The 24,026-nt window shown below is 37.4% G+C and overlaps 1 protein-coding gene across 1 annotated transcript in view; it reads right to left on the reverse strand.

Annotated features, from left to right (window-relative positions):
- Positions 1–3,704: 3,704 nt before the first annotated feature.
- Positions 3,705–24,026, reverse strand: part of gnai1 (guanine nucleotide binding protein (G protein), alpha inhibiting activity polypeptide 1) — a 42,427-nt gene continuing 22,105 nt past the window's right edge. Inside the window, exons 2-9 of the mRNA XM_063072810.1 lie at positions 16,626–16,668; positions 16,378–16,519; positions 14,565–14,722; positions 13,428–13,556; positions 11,695–11,824; positions 9,945–10,098; positions 7,293–7,500; positions 3,705–5,700 (exon numbers count right to left, since the gene is read on the reverse strand). Of these exons, the coding sequence (XP_062928880.1) occupies positions 7,310–7,500; positions 9,945–10,098; positions 11,695–11,824; positions 13,428–13,556; positions 14,565–14,722; positions 16,378–16,519; positions 16,626–16,668 (947 nt within the window). The 3' untranslated portion in view covers positions 3,705–5,700; positions 7,293–7,309. The remainder of the gene's footprint in view (positions 5,701–7,292; positions 7,501–9,944; positions 10,099–11,694; positions 11,825–13,427; positions 13,557–14,564; positions 14,723–16,377; positions 16,520–16,625; positions 16,669–24,026) is intronic.

The raw sequence follows: 24,026 nt of genomic DNA on the forward strand, positions 1-24,026 counted from the left end.
TTTCTTAACTACAACACTTCCATGTTTTTAATCTTAAGCAACTGAAACAATCTTCCATTAGAAGAATCAATAGTTGAATAGCCTTAAGTCTTTTAATACATGCAAGATCAAAGACTCTCAAGTGCCAGTCCAAACATGCCCTTTAAAACATGAACTATGAGGTATTTCTAATGGAGAGGCAGGCAGGAAGATTTTAAAGATGATAGAGCAATAAATTTAGTAAATTAATTAGCATACATATGCTACTAGGAAAAAGACTGAAGGCCAAAATTAAACCTGAAACTTTAGTATAGTTCTAAGTTGGTGCAGTACAATAAGTTGGTGCATCAGAAGTACTATTGTTCATTTGAGATGCTAAACCAACTTGGATTTTTCTGGTTGATGTAATCAGCCAGATGGATATTACTATTAAAAAGCAGGGTTCTAGGTGTCTCTCCTGCCAACGTTTATTTCTCAATCATCATAATAATGGATTACCCCTTTCTTGTTTTGAGAGATTGCCTTGCAAAAATAGGGAGCTGTACTCCTTAAGAGCCTTTGGTTTCAATAGGTACATTTAATGTCAGAGAAATATATACAATATACATACTGAAATTCTTTTGTGGTGTCATTGTACAACCTCGGCAACGTGCTTAAAGTCACGTGGGGTATGTAGTTAGTGTGACATTTGAGATATATGAGCTAATGTGGAAAAAACTGAGAAACTACACATCAGTGGCCTACTGCTCACTTGATGGTTGCAACACTAATCCCACGTTAAAGCTGGCTCCTTTTCTTCACACCAGGCTGGGTCACAATTATTTTGGACATTGTACCATAGAGTTATATAACAACTGGAAGATCACATTTGGGAACAAGTCACACTGAAATTTGTTACCCATTAAACGTAGTAAGATGAATTTCAGGGAAGGGATGCAATCCTGAGCACAATAAAACAATAGTATAACTTAAGATTTTAATGTTTTATGTACTGAGGTATGTGTTATAGATATAAAATCAAGTACTCTGATCTTGAAGTCACCAAAATTCTAATGAAAGCTGTTGGACAGAAACAAATGGTAAAACAAACAATAAAACAATCAATCATTAAGTGTCAGTTGCCACAGTTAAGTCGAAAAAGTACTGGCCTATAAAGGTGGGTGGAAAAAATGGGCTAGGACAGTATAGCTGATTAGGTTTTTTTTAAAAAGACCTTAAAGAAATGTACTTTCAAGTGACAAATGAAAAAAATGCTTCTCAGTGTTGGATTTGTAGTTGTTACACAAGATGAAAGAGTGCAAGTTTATGCTTGCTTAAAACTAGTAAAACCACAGCTAAAGGAATACCTTGAGCAATCTTACGAATGATATTTTTTTAAAAAAAAACCTACAGCCAGAATAATGAATCTTTTTTGAGGAAGACTAGTATTACTGCCCATTCCTATCTGACCTTCAGATGGGGGTGGTGAATTATGTTCTTCAGTGTTATTTCCTTTTGCTCCCCCAGATGCTGCAAGGAATAAGGCCTTCCAGACCTTCGAGCCATGCTGCCAAGCAACCCCCGATTCAATTCTAGCCTAATCATGGGACTGACGACTTACAACAATCAATTAGCCTACCAACCAGTACATCTTCGGACTGTCAGAGGAAACTGGAATACCCGGAGAATGTACAAACACCTTACAAGCAGTAGCAGGAGTTGAACCCAAGTCACCTGTACTGCGAATTGTTGTGCTAACCATTATGCTAGCAGGCTGCCCCTAGGTTAACCCTCAAACGGGGACTAAGTACTCCCTACCCTCTTTTGTTGATTGTTGGGTGGAGAGGCCAGAATTTAGAGCAAACAATGACACACGGCATTAGATTTTTAAGTCAGGAAGGGATGCAACTTGGAAAAGAAACTCAGATGGGTGTTCCCTTGTGCCTGCTGCCTATGCTCTTCAAGTTTGACAACCATTGTATACACTCTACAAAATGCACTGCAGTTACACTGAAATTATTAGTAGGAGGAAAAGTGTGAATCATGTGGCAATCAAGTACTTTCCTTTGTTCTGGATGTTAGCTTTAAGTGCTGATGGAGCTCCACTCACGAGGCCAATGGACATTATTCCATCGTACCACAACAGAAATTGGAGGCATGAGCAAGTATCATCGTGGCAGTGGCTGGGCCTGATGCAAGATCTCAACTAGAAATATTGGCAATTCCCTTCTCCTTCACCTCCAGCAGCTTGTTTTTTTTTTTGGCTCTCGACTCTATATTTTACAGCCTCTTGCATCTCTATTCCATCCTATACCCGACGTGCATTATGGATGGAATGGGCATGAGATGACAGAAAGCATATCTCTTGCTATAGGATGCCAGTGTCTGACTTGCTCTGTCAACCATTGTATTTGTGACAGGCCCACAAGTTGAGTTTCTGGGCAAAAATAACCTCCAGATATGTTGATGTGGGACTGAGCAATAAGATTGTCACAGGGCTACTGCAATGATCTGTAGAGCAGAGATTGACCCATTCAAAACCACTACATCTACTCAGTGCAACAGTGAGGTACAGAACAATGGAGATCAAATGCAATTTGCAACTAGGTCATTCCATTCCTGGGCTGAGCATTGAATGCACAGTGATTTTGTCACTTACTGTGTTAAGGGGCTGGACTGCACTGTGCATCTGGCACCCTAGCACATGCTAGCCATTGCTGGCATATTATTTGATTTGGATGCTATCTCTAACATTAAAGGAAAGCTGAATTTCTCTAGTTGAAGCTGATTTAAATGTTAATTTTTAAAATAAATTGTAATCAACTTCAACTAGAGACATTCAGGGACATCTGCCATCACTTTATAGCAGGGGTTCCCAACCTTTATTATGCCAAAGACCAATACCACTAAAGGGATCTGTGGACCCCAGGTTGGGAACCCCTGCTTTGTAGATTAGAATAAGCTTGATGGTGCTGTTAGAGGAGTAGTCAGATTAACTTTGTACCATTTCATGGATTGAAATTACCCAGGCAGCTTTCCATGTTGTCAAAACACTGGAACAAGTTGCTTCTTTGTCAAGCACAAGCAATGTAGCTGCAATGTGTTCTGGTTACACAATCTTCTCAGCTGTTTCAATACATGTAGTGAACGAGAGAGACTTCGATAACGGTGGGGATATAAAAGTTTGAACTGGATCATCCAATTTATCCCTTCAGGCAGGGCACTGTAACAAATGTTTCAGCTTGGCCTCAGTACTAAGATGTTTTTGTAGATTTCTCTTTCCACAAAATGGCTAACAGAGAAAAATATAATTTGTTTTGAATAACAGAGCAAACATTCAAGTACAAGTCAAAGCAGCAAGGGTGTTTTGCATGCATATTATTTAAGTTATTATAGGCCTTAATTGGAATTACTGTTGGAAGCAGCGAGGTGTTATAAGAATATGGGAACATGGAATTTGATTAACTACTCTCAGGTGGAGAATAGACGACTACATAAGCCAAATGATCAATTTTTGACAAAGACCCAGATTAAGCAATGATAAGCAAACAGCCACCAGATTGGACTTAAAATTTACAAAATGAAACTGTGCAAAAACAAGATTTGGTCTTTGTGACAAAGTAACCCATACACTCCCCATAGCTGTCTGAAATGTATGTGCTCAGGAAAAGATATGAGATACTGTATATTCACTTGCACAAACGTGATATACAAAGACAAGACAGAGGCAACCGGTCATTGAAAATAAGACAGAAGTCCAGAACTCAAATTTTATTTAAGCTCTTACTGACATCCATAATGGTACAGACCAAGTTCAAAAAAGCAGTAGTAATGATCACTAATATGAGTCAGTAGCTTCTAATCATCTTGTCAAATCCAACATTTTTCCAAGAATTACACAAGATAGTTCCACAATTAAATTCCGCCTCTTTCTGTATGAGTGTAATCAATAGATTGTGGATCAAGCTGCACATATCAGAAAATGTTCATGAAATAAGATCAGGGTGATAGAAAAGTTGCTCACCAACAAGGCACAAATTATTTGGACTAACTGTAAATAATTCTTTATTGATTATTAGCTATCCAAGTCCTAACTTCCTCTTACAGATGAAGAGGATACATTTCAAAGAAAATCAACAAGGATAATGAAGCATACGTTTGTTGATCCAACGTACATGGATTAATAGTTTGGTAACTTTATAAATTGTTACATTAAAAATCAGTGACTTTAGCAAATTTTCTTTTAACGTTAACCTGCAGGTCAACAAACTAAAAATAAATTTTACATAAATTCATCTGTACAGTTAGTACATTTAACAACAATTGTAGCCTACGTCACTGAAATCAACAAAATAGCTCCAAAAGGCGTTAAATTTTATTTAGGTACCTGCTTTTAGTCTGCATATTCTTTAGGGTGTAGGCAACAGTTATAACAGTACAAAAGCATGTTGATAATGACTGCATTCCCACATTGCAGTATAAGAATACATGCACTTTATGCTTATTTTGCTTTACATAACCATATCTGACCCAGCTTAAATTAGAATTAAATGCTAAAATTGGTCAAACATATGCACAGGTGACACTAGTTTAGACAAAAATCATCCAGACACCAGCACTAAAAAAAATGTAAAGTATCTACAAAATTTACTAAATGACAGCTTTTGCCAAGATTTCATGAATACATTTTACATACTTCCATATTATGGTAGTAAAAAGAACAGATTCAAGACAATCTTAAGTTAAGCACTTAAGCAGCAAAATTCATCACCTGCACAAGGATAAAGTAAGTAATGCAGCAGATAGTGGAGGAGCTGGTAGACTGTACAGCAGAAAATATTTGAAACAGACTTCCAACTTGACCTCAAATGTGAGAGTTACAGCTTAAAAAATGTACTTCTGTAAATGTAAACTCAAAAGTACCTTTATCTCTGGTCCTATTGATCAGAATTCTATGTTGTAAAATGTCATCCTTTCTGTAAGTGGAGTGGACATCTTTTTGGTGGAGCGCATCTTCTCAAATTTAATAGACACTGCCAGAGTGACTGCAATTTTATTAAGTGATACGTTTGGTCTTTCTACTCTCCCAAATACTCAATGAATCGTTCCAAAGGATACATGTACAAACGTTAAGTCTTGAATACAAAAATGCTTATTTTGATCAGTTAAAAGTGTATAAAATATTGGCATTACCTTTAAGGCAATGTAGAACAACAATGGTTAGTACTCTGCTGTCAGCAGCAGAGAACTGATTAAAACCCTTCTTAAATGGAGCAGAACATAGAATTATGCTCCCAATCATGGTGTGGAAGCAAATAAAGGTGATGATCACAAGAAACTTGTTAGCTTGATACATTCATGCTACATTCTGCCAAGCATAGTACCCTGCACAATTAACAAGGCATGCAGAACTAACCAAAGCTAGAAAGGAAATGTGCTCTTATTGTCTTGAGTAAGCCAAAGTACAAATTTTCCTCCTCTTAGAGATACAATTCTAAGATTTGAAGGTCTTCAGAAAATAAACTTGTAAAACATCTTACAATAAACAATGCTACAGTTACAGGCAAACAAATTGGACAAAATACTCAAAGTATACTATTCTAATTACTTATAAAATATACAAGACAAACATAAATAAAGCTGTTACAACTGGCAAATTGTACAGTACTGGTCCTCCAATCAGTATGTCTTCCCTTAACTTTAATCCAGAAGCAGACAGTTTGAACTGAAGTTATTTTCAATCTGTAATAAAATAAAACCCTCCATTTAAAACAAAGCTCTCCACACTTTTTTTTAGAAACATTTGTGATATAGCATTACATTCAATTTTAATAATTGCATTTCCAAACTGAAAAAGGCTTATATTTACATCACCAGTACAGCCAAATACACATTTTATTTAGTGACATATTTTGAGAAATTGGAAGTCACCACCGCAATACTGAATACTTATCTAACAAGGAAATCATTATTACCTATGCAAAAATCTGAACTAGTGACTTGTATTCAAAAGTTATTCTTATCCATTAAGAGCAGATTCAGATTTATTTAATTAGGTCCTGACGAAGGGTCTCGGCCTGAAACGTCGACTGCGCCTCTTCCTATAGATGCTGCTTGGCCTGCTGTGTTCACCAGCAACTTTGATGTGTGTTGCTTGAATTTCCAGCATCTGCAGAATTCCTGTTGTTTTCAGATTTATTTATCATGTGTACAACCAAACATACGGTGAAATGCATCACTTGCATTAACAACCCACACAACACCCTAAGGATGTGTTGGGGTCAGCCCAGAAGCGCTGGCACACATTCCAGCATGTTCACATTAATCAGAACACCACAACCAACAAAAACAAAAACAAACATTTTTCACACACTCCCACCCACTCATGAAGGTGGACAGACATCTGACTACAGGACAGGCTGCCTATGGAATCCTTGGCCCTGGATTCTCAGACATCAGCCTCTAACCTCCAGCCCCTGGCCCACACTCAGATATCAGGATTCCAACTTCCAGATATTTCAACCCAGAGGCTTTGGCTCTCAGGTTTCAACCTTCAGACCCGCCAACTTCTGTCTTCAACCTTTGACCCTCAACCCTGATTTACAGGACTTTGAACTTCAGGCCTTGACCTCTGAACTTGCACAGACCTCTAACCCTGGGTCTCGCCAAGCTGGGGGAGAGAGAGTTGCCAGCCCTCGCCCTCATGGCCTGACACCCACGAGGACGAGGGCTGAGCAACTCCAAGATTTCTGGCCTTTGTCCATGGAGCACTCCAATCAGATTGACCACTGGCTCCTGCCTGACTCTTCATTTGCTACCCTGACTCCAAACTTGCCCTCATCCTTGTCCCTAATCCCTAATATGATCCACCTCATTGATTCCACGTCTGAGTGATGACCTAGATAGACATCGCAGCTGATGCCATCTTGAACTGGAAGCTTCAAAAGCATTAGATTTCATATTGACAACATTACCCATGATTTTTGCAGAAGTATATGAACAGCCACCCAAACAATCTAGATTTCAACTACAATGAAATCTGAATTAAGTTTTGTACATTAAAAGAACTACTCAAAAAATTGTTGTCAATAAGAGAATTAAATAAAGAAAATTAAGCTACAGGAATTATTTGTGGTATAAGATAATGGAGAGATTTTGGGGATGGGTGGGAATAAAGTAAAATTCTAAAGCTTGGTGATTTCCAACGAAGACTAGAAGATCAACTGTAAAGGCTTTCCAATGTATCATTTTACAAACAGCTCCCCACCCCCCCCCACATTCCAGCTGAAAAATGCTACCTTGCCTATCAAAAGAAAAAACAAAAGGCAACTTACCAATCCCTTCAACAGCTTTAAAACAGACCGCAGTCCTTTAAATTATTCTTTATAATGACATCAGTGACAGCATCAAACACAAACTGCACATTTTTGGTGTCTGTGGCACATGTAAAGTGGGTGTAAATTTCCTTGGTGTCCTTTCGTTTGTTCAGATCTTCAAACTGACATTGTATGTAAGCTGCAGCCTCTTCATATGTGTTTGATCCTGTATAACAGAGTAAACAAAAGCAATGGTAAAACACCAAGCCTATTATGAAATGCTCACTTCCTGTCACAACAGCCTTTATTATATTCTTAACTGCACTATACAGACCATTCTATGGATACAAGGCCCACAAATTATATTTCAAGCCAAATAAGCAGTCTTTTGAGGCATTCTTGTCATGGGACCAAATTGATTGGTATAAGTACTTAGCAACCAAGCAAAACAAAAAACACACATCATTCCTTTAAGATGGTGCATCTTTAAGTGAATTACAAGAACAAGACACAGCACTAGGGACCAATGATTATAATCTCATACATTAGGTTTAAAGACCACATTGAACTGTGGCCTTTCTGCTTGATCAATATCCCGAAACAACCATGCTATGATAGCCAAAATAAACAAAGTAATTGTGCACACAAGAAGTCAAAGCAGTGTTCAATGTGGATTTGCCAAGATCCAAACACCTTACAAAGGAATTCAATTCTTCAGTTACCAGTAATTGAAAAGTTTTTTTTTGACACGTTCAAGTCTACATAGCAACAACACCACCTTGGATTCTGACAGTTTACTATATAGCACAATACTGCATTGCATTCAGCAAATTACCTCATCCAAACCACGTCCTCTTCAGATTAAGTGCCACCTCCCAAACCACACAATCCAGGCTAATTTTGCAACCACCCAACTCCAAGGCCATAGCTGGAATACTACAATCACGTCTGATCCCTTTAAGTAAACAGCACTGAACACACACACAAAAAAAAAACAGGAGACTGCCAGACCTATCAACCCTATCTCACCATTCAGTAAGACTGTGTCTATAACGGCCTGTACACTACTACTGTGGCAGTTCCCAGAACCATCAATTGCTCAATCTTTCAAATATTTATCTCCACTGTAAAGCAATTTGATGGGCTGACTCCACCACCCACAGTGGGGAGGGGGGATGGGGGAGAGGAGGATTGGAGATTAGGCAACCACAGAGAAGATTCACTACCCTCAGAAGAAATAGCTATGAATCTTAGTTTTAAAACAGTGGCTTCTAGTTCTGTAGCCACATTCCCTTGTTTGCCACTCTTCCACTCAGGAAAATATCTCCAGCTTGACATTATCAAGCTATGTTACGATTTTGTGGTCAAAAAGAATCATCCCTCATTTTAAATTCCAAGGAATACATAGTCAACTGTGTCAGAACTGCTTCCTGTGACAGAATGCTCATCCCTAGAATTAGCCTCCTTAGGACTGCCTCCAAAGCTGCTATATTCTTTTTGACGTAGCCTCACAACCACGACAAAATCTTTATATATTCAAACTGATGGGTACAAGAATAGTATCTAACAACCAAGCAGAACAAGACTCACATGTCATTCCTTTAGGGAGGTGCACACTTCAAGTGAATTACACTTAATTATAATAGAGGCCTTCATGCAGTTTACCTCTTAACTAGTTAAGATTTATGTACTGAAATAGCTGGATCCCTCTCAACTTCACTCAGTTGTAGTCCTTCCCTATGTAAATATAAACTAGCTTTTTGATTCCATTTACCAAAGTGCATGATCTCACACATCCCCATATTGAACTCTATTTTCCAGGTATTCTCCCAGTCACTCAATCTATATCCTGTTGCAGAATAACATTACCTGCATAAAAACATGCCCATCACCTAGTTTCACATCCTAGTTTTCGTATCCTTCTTCTAAGGTACTTCACTAGTAATATCCCTCCAGCCTGAAAGGACCTATTTTTTCAATGACGACCGTTTTTCCTTCTTCCTCCAACACTCTGGGCTCTTCATATATGCACCAGTCTCTTATGGCCCTTGTTAAATGCCTTTTGGAAACCTAAATTCATCTATAGGCTCCCTCCGTCAACATTTCCTGAGGATTTGAACAAACTTGTCAAAAAAAAATTTTCTTAACTTCATGTTGACAAAGTTTGGCAATATTCAGCTTTCTTAAATGATTGGTTATTTCATCTTTGATTATTGATTCCACAATCCTGTCAATAATAGATGCAAAACTAACAGGCCTTTAGTTCCCCATTGTCATCCTCCCTTTATCAACAAGTCACAGTAGCTGTTTTTCACACCTACTATGTCACATTTTTATAGACAGATCCACAGAAATTCTTGCCATTTGTTGTGACATATACACAACTTTTCTTTCAGAATCAACTTTCTCTTCTGGTGAGCTTTCAGCATTTTTGCGGCTGGATCCTAAAATCTTTGCTGCTTTCTGGACTATTACCAGCTCTTAGACATCACCTTTTCAACTTAACATTATCCTTTTGTTGACCACTTTCTCATGGAATTCCTTGCTGAGAGCTGGTGAAAAGCTAGCTAAAAAAGGCTGACTAGAAGCATTTTTAACATTTGAAAGGTTAATATGATACCTATCAAGTATGTCATGTCCGGTATTTTCATGCAAATATTGAAGTGTTACCTGCATACTCAGGAAAGCAAATTGTAAGAGGACTCCTCTTTATCTTCTCTTCAAACAGATCTTTCTTGTTCAAAAACAGTATGATAGATGTGTCTGTGAACCATTTGTTGTTACAGATGCTATCAAATAGCTTCATGCTCTCATGCATTCGATTCTGTGCAATAGAATTAGTATAATATTTTATGATTTGATTCAATCTGTACAAATAACCTGGCTTCAATTCAATACATCACAGTTGGACAGCTGAATTTTCAAAATTGTTGTCTTCTAGACCAGTTATTTAAAACCTGTTGTCTGCACTACTTGTGGACATATTAAATTCCCCGGGATTTTTCAAAGAACAATTTTTTGCTAAATGTTCAAACCAATATTACTCCGATAATATCTCCAAGTTTACATCTCGGTAGGCTTAACGTTACATCCAAATTATCAAGACTGACAATCTAGCACTCCCCAAGTCCAACACTGAAGTGTCAGCATGGAAGTTAGCAACAATTCTCTACTGAAACTGCAAACAAGAGAAAATATGCAGATGCTGGAAATCCAAGCAACACACACAAAATGCTGGAGCAACTCAGCAGGCCAGGCAGCGTGTATGGAAAACTGCACAGTTCACATTTCGCACTGAGACCCTTCAGCAGGACTGGAGGAAAACAGAAGAGTAGAGATTGGGGGTGGGGGGTGGAGCAAACACAAGGTGATGGGTTCACCTATCTCCTTGTGTTTCTCCCTCCCCCCCCCAACTCTACTCATCTTTTTTTCCCCTCCAGTCCTGCTGAAGGGTCTCAGCCCGAAATGTCGACTATACTCGTTTTCATAGATGCTGCCAAGCCTGCTGAGTTCCTCCAGCATTTTGTGCGTGTTGCTTCTATTGAAATTGATCCCATGATATTTTGTCTTCAAGTGCCTAACACCAACAAAAATAAATTTTTTAAAGACCAATCCATGCAAATCTTTTCACCAAGTTGAAAGGCTATCAATTTCTTTTGTGAAATTAACATATATTTGCAGCTGTTAATGCCACCATCAGGGATAGCTTTACAAAAGACATACTAGAGTGATGGGTCAGAGACCAATATGTACACAAAAAAAAATCAACATAGTTGACTAATGAAAAATAATGACATTTTAATAATAGTTCAATTTTTAAATATTCTGTAGACATGTCATTTGTTAAAATTGTTCTAATTACCTTTAAAGAAAAAAACAACTATGACCTGTGGTACTGAACTCTTCACTGCAAATTTGTTGCAAAATAATTCAATACTTATGATTACTCCCAGATAATATGCATTTTTAGATTCCACTCCTTCTGCTTCCATCTCTTTGCAAATGATATTTTGACCCTACAAGCCAAATGTACATAGCAATATCCAAATAGATACTGCAGTTTTCCCCAACTATTCCTGATGCCAGTCATCAATGACGAGAATTTTAGTTCAGCAAACAGCCTTATTCTACCCCCAATGTTGCACCAACAAACAGCATTGTACCCTGAATCTGAACTATTGTATCATTTCTTAATGCATGTATTACTAAATAACAATAAAAGAGTACTGCATGTCTTCATAATCTAACAAATACAAGAATGCCACTTCAGCATTAGGAACAGATTACTTGCCTTTGGTGACTAAGAATGCAAGATGACTACCTTTAATTAATTAACAGAAAGGGGGTTAGGGAAAAAAAAAGGGCCACAGAATGTATCTATTTAGGACCTGCTTTAAAAGAGCATCATTCATCCACTTACCATCTCCTCATCTTCGGCAAGCACGAGATCATAATCGCTGAGAGCCACACAAAATATAATGGCAGTTACTCCTTCAAAGCAGTGGATCCACTTTTTGCGCTCAGACCTCTGGCCTCCCACATCAAACATTCTAGGAGGAAACACCAGAGAATATTTTGCATTTAAAAACATCTGATGTAATCAACTTAAAAAGACTACACAGAAATCTGTCAACTCAGGTCACTAAGGTTGGTGTACTTGAGAAAGGCAAGAGATCCTGCAGATGCTGAAAATTCAAAGCAACACACACAAAATGCTGGAGGAACTCAGTAGGTCAGGCAGCATCTATGGAAAGGAGTAAACAGTCGGTGTTTCAGGCCAAGACCTTTCATAGGACTGGAAAGGAAAGGGGGAAATGCCAGAATAAGAAGATGGAGGGAGGGGAAGGAAGACAAGCTAGAAGGTGGGTACAGGAGGATGAAGTACGAAGCTTGAGAAGGACATGTTTTTATAAGTACATAATGGACAGTTATGGATACAGTAGTTACCCTAGCCATGTGCTTCACAAGCTTAACTGTAATACAAACAGTCCTCATCTCAACCATTAAGAACATTACAAAAAATTTGGACAGATCTTCTGAATTCTGAAAATCACAGACCAAAGTACTTTCTACCCAAACCATCAAATCAATAACAGACAAGGACGCAACCTGAATGTAGCAGACACAGGTGCTGCTTAACCACTGTGGCAGCACAGTGTAGTATAATGGACTTGCAGTACAGCTAGAGATCTGATTCACTGATCTAAAGACACAAATTTCAAATTCTTATAGGTAGCTGGGGAAATAAAATTTATTATGAAAACAAAAATGAAATAAAAAGGAAAATATCCTTGATACCATCTGATTTATCGGATTCATTTACATCCTTTGGGGAAGGAAAAATGCTTTCCTTCCTGAAATCTAATCTCAGACCTACCTATGCTGGTTGGCTCTTCACTACCTCAAGTTCTCAAAATATGAAGGTACAAATAATCAACACATTAGCCTACACCTTTAAGAATGCATTTATATTTGAAGCATTATAGGGAATTCTACGAGTTAGTTTGGTTATCCAAACTTTGGTATTTCAATTCAGACTGACAACATTTAGAACTTCATAGGAAGTGTTATTTTTTTTAAACAATGACTGCTAGCAACTGAATAGTGACCAAAGAATGGAAAGTGCCCCAATCTCACTGTAATTGTTTCATATGGATACAATCATGACATGAAATATACCATACTGTTCAAAGCCCTTTCCAAGCCACTTCTCAATTGTATTATTTGAACGTTTTTGGCAACTTGATTAAATGATTCAAAATTTTCTGCAGAAAATTCTTGCCAAAACAAAAAAAAAGTCTAGTTATGCTACAGTAAGATAACTGAATTATGTTCTACAGAATTTACGCTTATAGCCAAAGTGATAATGATGAAAACTTAAAACTCAGAAACAATGCCTTTTAAATTAGAACTGCATGATAGTGTTTTTGTATCGCATCTTACTCTGAATTCAAAGTTAAGTTGACTCAAAAGTACTATCATCACACATAGCTACAATACACACTGCTCAATTCAATTTACTGGACAATCCATATTTTGGTGAAATAGCAAGCTAAACTTTTCTATGCTCATTTTCAAGTTTCAAAACAAAAGTTTTGATCAGTGACGAGATTAAATTATAACAAAAATAATTGTAAGAACTACAATACTTACTTAAAGTGCAGGTCCTTAAACGTGAAATGAGTCTCCACAATGCCTGTTGTTTTAACTCTGGTCCTCAAAACATCTTGCTGAGTTGGAATGTAACTTGCTTGTGCAACTCTATCTAAATCATTCAGATAACTGAAAGCAAAAGAAGTGATCAACACTACGGTGATTCTCAAATCTTTTTCAACGTTTCCATGAACTCATAGTAAAATCCTTAAGGCTAAGTTGATTAAAAAAAACGTTTGAAAGCATTTACCCCTTTTCTCATCCCAAGAACTAACTCCTTACTACTGTCCATTATCTGCACTGATTTTGTTCACTTACGGTCAATCAAAGAACATGGCAGCATACACTGGATAAACTCCTCTGTCAATAACTATTAAGAACTAACAGTTTTATAGCTCTACAGTAGTATTGGCAGTGTTCTAAATAATACTGCATTTCATTTAAATACATAATTTATTATTCAGTTAAACAGCAGTTTGTCTATTTTATACATTTTTAAAACTGTAGACACAATAGGGTCTTTTAAGAGACTCTTGGATAGGTACATGGAGAATAGAAAAGGAGGGCTATGGGTAACCCTAGATAATTTCTAAAGTTAGTACATGTTCAGCACAGCACTGTGGGTCAAAGGGCATGTATTGTGCTGACAGTCTTCTATGTTTCTATCTCAATGAAATGTCCGCTAATTGGGGTAGCCACTTAATTAGGCCAAAATGTACTGATTCTGATGTGTCCAAATTAACTGCAAGCCACTGTATTCAAGTAGTTAGTCTCACATCAAACCTGAGTTGGTAGCTGCTAAGGACATCTCCACACCAGTTGTTGAATGTCATTTAGAAATATGACATTGTTAGATGTGCTACCATTTAACAGCTCTGATTCACTTCCACTGAAATCAGTCTTTTTTAGATTAGCCCTGAATCGTCCAACTGACATTTCCCAGATAAAATGCTGCAAGTTGCTATATAAAAGCTTGCAATGTTTGGAAGCACCACATTAACTACAATAAAATATTTGGAACATCATTTTTTTTTAAACTACAAATTCTCATTCATTTGATAGTATAAAATTGCTTCAGAGTGCTGAAGCAGTGGTGTTTCCCTATTTTCTGGGATTGCCATAGTGTATCATACTTACTATGCAGCAGAGTCATTCAGTTGATATTCTCTGGACCTACTAAAACATGCCTGAACACCACTATCCTTCCAGAGTCTTTTGATTACGCCTGCAAGTTCCACTGTCATAAAACCTTCTTCTGCAGCACCAGCCAAGACAAACAACTGGCGAGCATCATCCTAAGAGAAAATGTTGATATTTTGAATGAAAATTGATTTCAGAAACATCCTTAATGAAAAAGAAACAATAGGACCTAATGTTTGCCTAGAGCATGCTATATTGGTGCATTTTTCTGCACTAGACCATGCTTTGTTCAAGTATGAGAATGGCAACTTTTTTTAACATTAACATAAAATTATTTTAATGACAGACCATAACTCAAAGTAAATAAATCTTCAAAAGAATTGTTACTCTAGCCAAAAGTATGACTTGTATTAAAACAAAATTTTTTGAAACAGCTGACATTTAAAGACAGTGCCAGTGCAAATAAATAAGAAACCATATTATAAACTAAATATTTTAAATCGCATTTTTATTATGATGCGTTTCTGACTGCAGCAACCTTTTCAAGAGATTGATGTTTCCATCGGAATGGCAAAATAAACGTGCTAATTTTAGCAAAACTGGTGACTAGGAGACATATCATTTTGAGTAGGATTTGCTCACCATCTATCAACTTGAGCAAATGGAGAAGTTTACCTGAAATGGCATCAGCAACTTGAATCAGGGTGTTAAAAGCCAACAAGTTACAGGAGTATTTTTACATGTAAAGGACAAGCAAAATTCATAATCCCAAAGGAGTAGGATTGGAAGACATTTTAACTGGTTGTATCACTTTCTGGTATGGAGGGGAGGGGCCACTACATAGGATCAGAAAAAACTACAGAATGTTGTAAACTCATCATGGGCATTAGCCCCCACAAGCATCAAGGACACCTTCAAAAGGTGATGTCTCTAAAAGACCCCAATCACCCAGGACATGCCCTCTTCTCACTGCTACCATCAAGGTGGTGGTACAGGAGCCTAAAGTTACACACTCAACATTTCAGGAACCACTTTATTTTTTATTTATTTAGAGACAGTAAAGAATAGGCCCTTCTAATCCTTCAAGCTGCATGCCCAGCAACCCCTGACAATCACAATTTAACCCTAACTACAGGACAATATACAATGGACAGTTAACCTACGTGGTACATCTTTGGAAAGTGGTAAGAAACTGGAGTAATCCCACGCATTCCATGGGGAGGACAAGCTGAGACTCCTTACAGCAGATGTTGGGATTGCATTACGCTAACCGCTGTGCTTCGTCCCCTCTGCCAAATGATTTCTGAACGGACAATGAACCTTTGTACGTTACATTGCTAGTTTTCTTTTTGCTCCTATTAAAAAATGTTAATATATACTTTGTATTGTAATTTAGTTTTTCGTTATGTATTTTTAAGTGCAGCTGCTGCAAAAAAAATTTAACAACACATGCCAGTGATATTAAACCTGATCCTGATTTTGATTCTGAAATGAAAAATGAAAAACACAATTAGTCTCCCTTTCATTAAATGGATAATCCGCGATGATGCATGGAATGTGAAGCACAAGTCAAAGAAAGGTTGCACATAATCCATACACATATTTGATTGGACACATTTTGAATTGACACTGACGTGAAACAAATGGATCTTCTTCATCCTTCCTACTATATTGACGGTTTCATTGAACTATCAAGTTCAAATTACTCAAGCTTGGCCACATTTTATCTTTCATTTGCATTGGAAAAGCATTTGCAAGATTAGACCTTGGGCGACCATGAAATTAGTTAAAATTTTGCCATTACACTTACTGCTCTCGCAGAATCGCCAAAGTCTATCTTCAATCTTCCCATTGCTCGAATGATGGCAATAATGGACTGAATTGTATTGCTGTACACAACAGCTTTATATTGCTTACATTCTTCTTCTGAATAACCAGCCTCATGTATAATCCTGCAGACAAAAAAGTGTAATAATTTATAATCTCTTAATACAAAAATTGGATAACCCACCATCCCCTTCCCACAGACATCTAGCGCCCAGCCAAAAAAGCACTTACTTCATTTGTTTAACAATGGTGCTTTTGCCAGACTCACCAGCACCTGTGAACAAATGGAAACAAAATCAAATGTAGTTTATGTAAAACAATTTCTGTCACACTCCTCTCTCTTCCTGTCCTCCCCTACCCCACCCACTACAACCCTGATCCATGTCTAACCAAGCTGTCTGACACAAATACTGGAGGGAGAGTACACAAAATAAAATAAGTTTTCATTACAAAATAAATTTACTGTTTCACCAGAAAAATACTGATTTTCCTAGGACACACAAGGATATATCAAATCCCACATTTATAAAGTTACTTCACCAGTGAAATCTAAACACAGGCAGGAGTATACTTTATTTGCCCTAGTAATGGTACGCTATATAGCAGTTCCAGGTGTATTCTTTTCAGTTAGAAAATTACAGCATCTCATCTTAATCAATCATACAGTTGACCTCTGCACTATGGGAGTATAAGGAGTGTGGTATGAGGGAAGCATTCTCATAATTCTAGGTTTCAGAAATTTCTGTAATATCAAGCCCCATCATCCGTACAAGCATCAAGAAAAGTGAGTTGAAAAAAAATACATCTTTTTCCCCCAACTTAAATTTCATAAGAACAAGTTTCTGTTCCATATCCGAGGTTTTTGCTAATGATTTGTGAATTCTGCAAGGAAAATTTCCATTACCCAAACTACCACAGCAGAGAGATCACTTATATTGAGCTTAAAAAGTTCAAAGTGACACTCCAAGGCAATACTGAACGGATGCTGCATTGATTTCCATTCAGCTGAATTGAGGGAAATACAGCATTCCAACTGGAAGTATTTTAATGTCCAAGGTCTCCTGGTGCCCTGATTTGTTTTCACTTCTGAACATTGAGAAGCAAATGTAGCAATAATCTTATTTCTGTTTCACAATCTAATCACATGAATTGAACATCCTACCTCCTGGTACGTCTCAGTAATTGTCTTAAAATCTTATATTTTAAATTCCTTTTAGATAATGCACCAGAGAAAATGCAATCTATTTGAATACAACTTGTAAGTGTCCAACGTTCCTACTAGAAGGCGGGGAGGAGAAGATGGCAGCGCAACGCAGTGCGCGTGACCGCTCCGAAATGATTTCGTATTTGTTAAGTAGGGGCCGTGCACAATCCTGATTTGATGGAGACAGACATGAGAAGCACGGAGGAACATCTGGAGAAACTTTTGAAATGCCTGCTTCGCTGCCGCAACGACTGCGCGATCAAGAATCTCCGGAGGGGAAGGCCCCAAATCCTCGGCTTTGCCTATTGCCTGTTGCCGGGGCTGGGGTCAAAGCACTCGGCAGAGATGGTGCTCAGTGTCGGAGGGCTCGTCGGAGGGTCGAAGTTTTTGGATGGACTCAAGAGTCAGCTGTGGTCAGGTGCTTCCAGGGTGCTGCATCGGCAAGTTTGCGGCGCTGGAGGTTCATGGCAGGGAGAATTTTTTTTTCCTTCTATCGACCGCGTGAGATGATGGGACTTTCGAGAGACTTTGAGATTTTTTTTTACCGTGCTCATGGTCTGTTCTTTATCAAATTACAGTATTGCTTTGCACCATTGTAACTATATGTTACAATTATGTGGTTTTTGTCAGTTTTTCAGTCTTGATTTGTCTTGTGATTCTGTGATATCATTCTGGAGGAACACTGTATCATTTCTTAATGCATGCATTTCTAAATGACAATAAAAGAGGACTGCGTGTCCTCATTATCTAATCTAGCCTAAAATTTTCTTTTAAGACAGCTGCGCAGGCCAACTATTGCTCTGTGCAGGAAATTTTTTTACAAGGCTTGAAAACTGTGTAGTACTTTAAAATCCCAAATAAGAAAACAATCTGCAGATGCTGGAAATTCAAGCACAAAATGCTGCAGGAACTCAGCAGGCCAGGCATCATCTATGGAAGAATAAACAGTCGATGTTTCAGGTTAAGACCCTTCATTAGAGCCAGAGAAAAAAGATTGCATCAAAGAAAGAAGGTGGTGGGGGGAGGGGAGGAAGAAGTGCAAGGTGGTAGGTGATAGATGAAACCAGGAGAGGGGGAGGGATGCAGTAAAGAGCTGGGAAGTCAATTGGTGAAAGAGATAAAGTGCTGGAGAAGGGGGAATCTGATAGTGGAGGACAGAAAGCCATCAAAGAAAGGGAAGGGTGAGGAGCACCAGAGGGAAGCATTTATTATTTAGGAAATTTATGGATTATATTCAGCAATGTAACTTCAAAATTATATTAACATTATATACAAGAAAATTCCAGCTGCGTGGCAACGAAGGTTGTGTGTGCAGGAGCATTTCAGTTCCTGTGCAGCCACACACCTGTACATCTTAGAGGGAACAGTGATCTGTCCCTTGTCTTGAAATGGAGAGAGAACAATATCAGATTAATTATTGTATCCAACCAATTATTAATTATTGTATCCAACCAATTACACCTACATCCTCAATGGAAAGTAATGAGAACAACAAGCAAACTTCTTTTACTGCACTTATTCCCATTTCATAATATTTTTAAAAAGTATTTTGCATACCCAGGAAGCATTAGGTTCAATCTTTCATTGTGCTAACAGCCTTGATAATGCAACACACACAAATTGCTGGAGGATCTCAACAGGCCAGGCAGCATCTAAAGGAAAAAAGTACAGTCGACATTTCAACACTGCTGAGTTCCTCCAGCATTTAGGGTGTGTTGCTTGGATTTCCAGCATCTGCAGATTTTCTCTTGTTTAAGCCTTGGTAATGCAATTATTTTATATACTGTAATCTGAATATTTTTTCCCAACTCCATTTTATAGAAAACTAACAAAACTACTGCTAATCATGCCTAGCCAGTCACAAAAACTAGTTTATCAAACTGCTTCCTCCCTCAAATACACAGGCAATTTTTCCCTTAATTATTTCCTTTATTATATCATCTTCCACATCTTGCTTGCTTTAATTTGGAACACCTGTATAAAGAACTAAACACTGGCTGTTTCAAAGCACTTTCATTAAAGTCCAATTTTATTTATTCTCCTTGAGGAAGCAGATTTTAAATGGCCTGAAAGGTCTTTGTCCAAAATGTCAACTGCTTATTCCTCTCCACAGATGCTGCCTGACCTGCTGAGTTCCTGCAGCTTTTTGTGTGATGCTGCTCTACATTTTGAGCATCGGCAGAAACCTCTTCTGCTTAAGGTTTTAACTGGGTTCATTCTGAACAAACTAGTATTCCTAACCTTTTTACATTTCAAAATGAAAAGCCTTAGTTGTTTTATGTTTGCCTAAAGGCCTTATATGTTGTGCAGAGATTTTGAGAAATTAAAGATAAAGAATATTGAGTGCAGAAATACACAAAGTAAATTGATCAAGAGCAGAAGGAAACAGTTAATATTAATATTTCCAGTGTTAACCTTTTCTTAAATTTTCAGTAAATTTCTAGGATAAAATTAATGTACATTTACTTAAAACAATCTGAGTACATTACAAAAATTGGCTACACAGGAGCATTAACCACCCGCCGACATAATTTTCCTACAGTTAAAACATACAGGGAAGTTACAAACTTTGTATTTTTCCACTGCAAATTTCTCAGAAACAAAGGTACCTGAAACAGCCACAAGTTTATTTCATTACTGCTGCCTACATTAGTACTGTTACATAGCTTAATTAAGAAAGGTATCAACAAAAGCGATTGTTTGTCAATTTCCAATGGCCTCCTATGGTGAAACTTGCAGCCTGTGTTAAGAGACAATTGCAACTGCTACAGAGACACGTAAACCACTATTTCCACTCCCCAAAGGAAGACTTTTATTTTGCATTCGTCAATTTCCAAAGTAACTCCGCAGTGGTGTGCTTGTTCCTGAACAAAATAACGCTATCACTAATTCAGCCCAAATTTATAACTTTATAAACAACCTGCTTTATGGAAATGTGTTATAGCAGAACTGCCTGCGCAGGAAACCAAAGAGATACAATTTTGCAGGAACATGGTGAGGAAATATTAAATGACCAAAAGTTTAAAATAAATTTATGTTTTGACGATTCTATTCTTCTAACTTGATGCAATGCACAGAAGTGAACAAATCCATTAAGCTATAATTAGAATGTAATACAAAATTATACCTTTTTATAAAAACAGCAATTAAAGTCTGAAGCTGGTGGTGGGGAAATGGGGAGGGTGCTGTGGGTTAGAGAAGTTTGTCAGAAAGCAAAAGATATTATGGTTAAACTAGGTTGCCAAATATAAATTTGACAAAATAGTGAATTCCAAGTGCCCTTAAAAATGGAGGCTTTGCCATTCTAATCAGATATTGATTATGAAATATGAAAAATGGGAACAGCATACCTTGAAAAAAAAATGGTCTTACATTGATACAAGCTGGCAATCGGCTTAACTGAAGCAGCTGTGGAAACCTTTATAGAAGAGGGGAACCGCGTAAACATCACTCAACTACAGAGACTTGATGCAAAACAAAAGAGACATTTCCTGGTGTGACAAACCATAATAAATATTACGGATATAATTTATATCACAGATGATGCCTTAAATTAAAACTTCCGGCAGAATTCTGCACTAAGGATCCTGATGGTATATTTTTTCTTTGCACTTGAGACTTAAATTTTGATTCCCCCTCCCCCCCCCACTCAGTTTCAATTCTTTAAAGTACAGATGTTGCCTAATAACATATTTCTCTATATGATAAGGATTTTTTTTTCCTTTTTTCTTTCTTTACCAAACAGCTCCAATCTTGGTAGTGGGTTTAGATTTTTTTTTGTATAATAAAATTATCACATTTCAATATTATGATTTAGTTTAATTTACATGAATACAGGGTAATGAGATTGCAAGTGTCACTCAAATATAATGTATTTGGTATTATTTTATCTTTTTTGACTTTATAATATATATATCTTCATGTATTCTTCTACAGAGAAATTAATAAAAATATTGAAAAAGAAAACTTCCTATATCTGGATTAGACTATTCTCTCCCTTGGTAGATTTAGACCAGAACTAACTACCAGCACTAAATCAAGAAAGCGTTCAATGATTTTCCACACCTGCTACCTTAATGAACACAATTTTTTTAAACCTTGGAAGTTGCATGGCAAGATGACAACTTCCTTTATAAAATGCAGTTATTGGCCAGTTGGAGACCTGAATATCACATGTATTGTCCCTTAAAAAAATTGAAAAAAAGCACTCTCTGCCCATTATATTCACAGCCTACAAAATCAATCTAATCTGACATAAATGATCAATTGTTCCCCTTATCACCAAATTTGCAATCTTAGTATTGTTAACATATTATGTCTTTATTTAGATCGTCAGTGCACATGCAACATTTTGATTCTATTACTATCCGGCTAAATATAGCAAAAAGAGAATTGAAGGCTGAAAAATTAAGTAGTGGAGACTGACATTTCTACTAAAACTCATGTGCAAGAAGCAGTTTAATAACTAAAAATAAATCACTTTAATGGACCTGTATACCAATTCATTTAAACCTGGAATGTGCCAGGGAGATCTACAAATGTTTGTACTTTTGAGGATAACAAACCACCTAAATAGTCAAACTTAAAATGGCCAAAACTTTGTGCATAGTCTCTGTAATTTTACTCCAACTGGGTACTATGTTTAAAAGTGGAATAGATTGACTGAGAGGTGCCACTATGCCCACTCATTTAAGGAATATTCATTGTTCATTTATTTTTGAACTGATGCTAACACAGTAACTGGAAACAAATGTTTGGCAGCAACATGCATGAACTATTCCCTTTCATGAAAAAACTCTTCTTAATGCATTTATATTAATTAGTGTAATTTTCATGGTCTCATAAGTATTAATTCACAAAACACTGCAATATTTTAGTCCAATCAATAGCAACAGCCTGAAAAAAGATAACAACCACCAATTACCTTCCACTACTCAAAAAACCTTGACAAGGCAAGTATCCCATTGGACATATACTGAACCACAACCTGAATATACAGCCCTAATTCAGTACAGAACACACTGAAGAATGGAACTTGTCCTTAGCAAACCCAGATCACCATCCACCAAGCCGAGCGTTCAGTTAGTTTCCAGTTTCAAACTCAAACATTTCCTGCAGTGACCATGGATGGCATTGTTCTAATTGTATTTTACTATAGCATCAGTAAAATATTTTGACAATTTTCTAACCAATCCTTCTCAAATTGCTTTCGCCTTCTCCTCACAAAACTCAAATTCTCCATTTTTTTGTACAACAAATTACTAAGACAGACAATACAGCAAATAATTAGTCCCACTTCAATGAGGGAACAAAGGAAGTAACCAAGATTTTCACTCATTTCCTTTTGCATTGTTTTCCAGCAAAGTATCCACACATACAAGCAAAGATGGATTGGATACAACTGTGATCTGGCTCTACTGCCAAATATGACAAGCTGCTTCAAAATCAGGTTTATTATCACTGTCTTATAGTGCAAGAAATTTGATATTTTGCAGAAATGCAAAGACACCATTAATACAAAATAAATACAGTGCAAAAAAAGGAATAACGAGGTATCAATTCATGGACCATCAGAAATCTGATAACAGAGGGGGAAGAAGTTGTTCCTTCCTGACACTATTAACAGAGAACAAACAGCACAGTGCAGGTCCTTCAGCCCACAATGTTGTGTTGAACCTTTAACCTATCCTGAGATCAATCTAACCCTTCCCACCTACATAGCCCTCCATTTTTCTATCCAAGAGCCTCTTAAATGTGCCCAATACATCCATCTCTACCACCACCACCACCTCTGGCAGCATGTTCCACACACCCACCACTTTGTGTAAACAACTAACCTCTGACACCGCCCCCCCCAATACTTTCCTCCAATCACCTTAAAACGATGTCTCCGCATATTAGCCATTTCCACCCTTGGAAAACGTCTCTGGCTATCCACTCAACCTACGCCTTTTATCAGCTGGTACACCTCTAACAAATCAACTTTCATCCTCCTTCATTCCAAAATGAAAAGCCCTAGCTCAAACTATCCTCATAGGGCACTCTCTCTAATCCGGGCAGCACACTAGTAACTCTCCTCTGCACCCTTTCTAAATTGTGCACATCTTTCCGATGATGAGGCAAGCAGAACTGAACAGAAAATTTCAAGTGTTGTCTGACCAGTTTTATACAGCTGCAACATTAGCTCGAGGCTCTTCCAAGGGCACGCCCTGGATGGTAACAATACTAATGGATCAAAACTTTTTTATAAAATGGTCATATTGGGGAGGGCAAGGAGAGGAACATTTGCACTTCGGGGAAAAAAAAAGCAAATTAGACTCTGGTAACCACAAAATTCTTACATTGTGGCAGAACAAAACATGAAATAAATTACTGCTTGGAATAGATTAAATTTTTAATCCTTTGTGTTCTATAATGTTATCTTTGCT

This window comes from Mobula hypostoma, chromosome 20 (assembly GCF_963921235.1).
Source record: "Mobula hypostoma chromosome 20, sMobHyp1.1, whole genome shotgun sequence".
NCBI lineage: Eukaryota > Metazoa > Chordata > Chondrichthyes > Myliobatiformes > Myliobatidae > Mobula > Mobula hypostoma.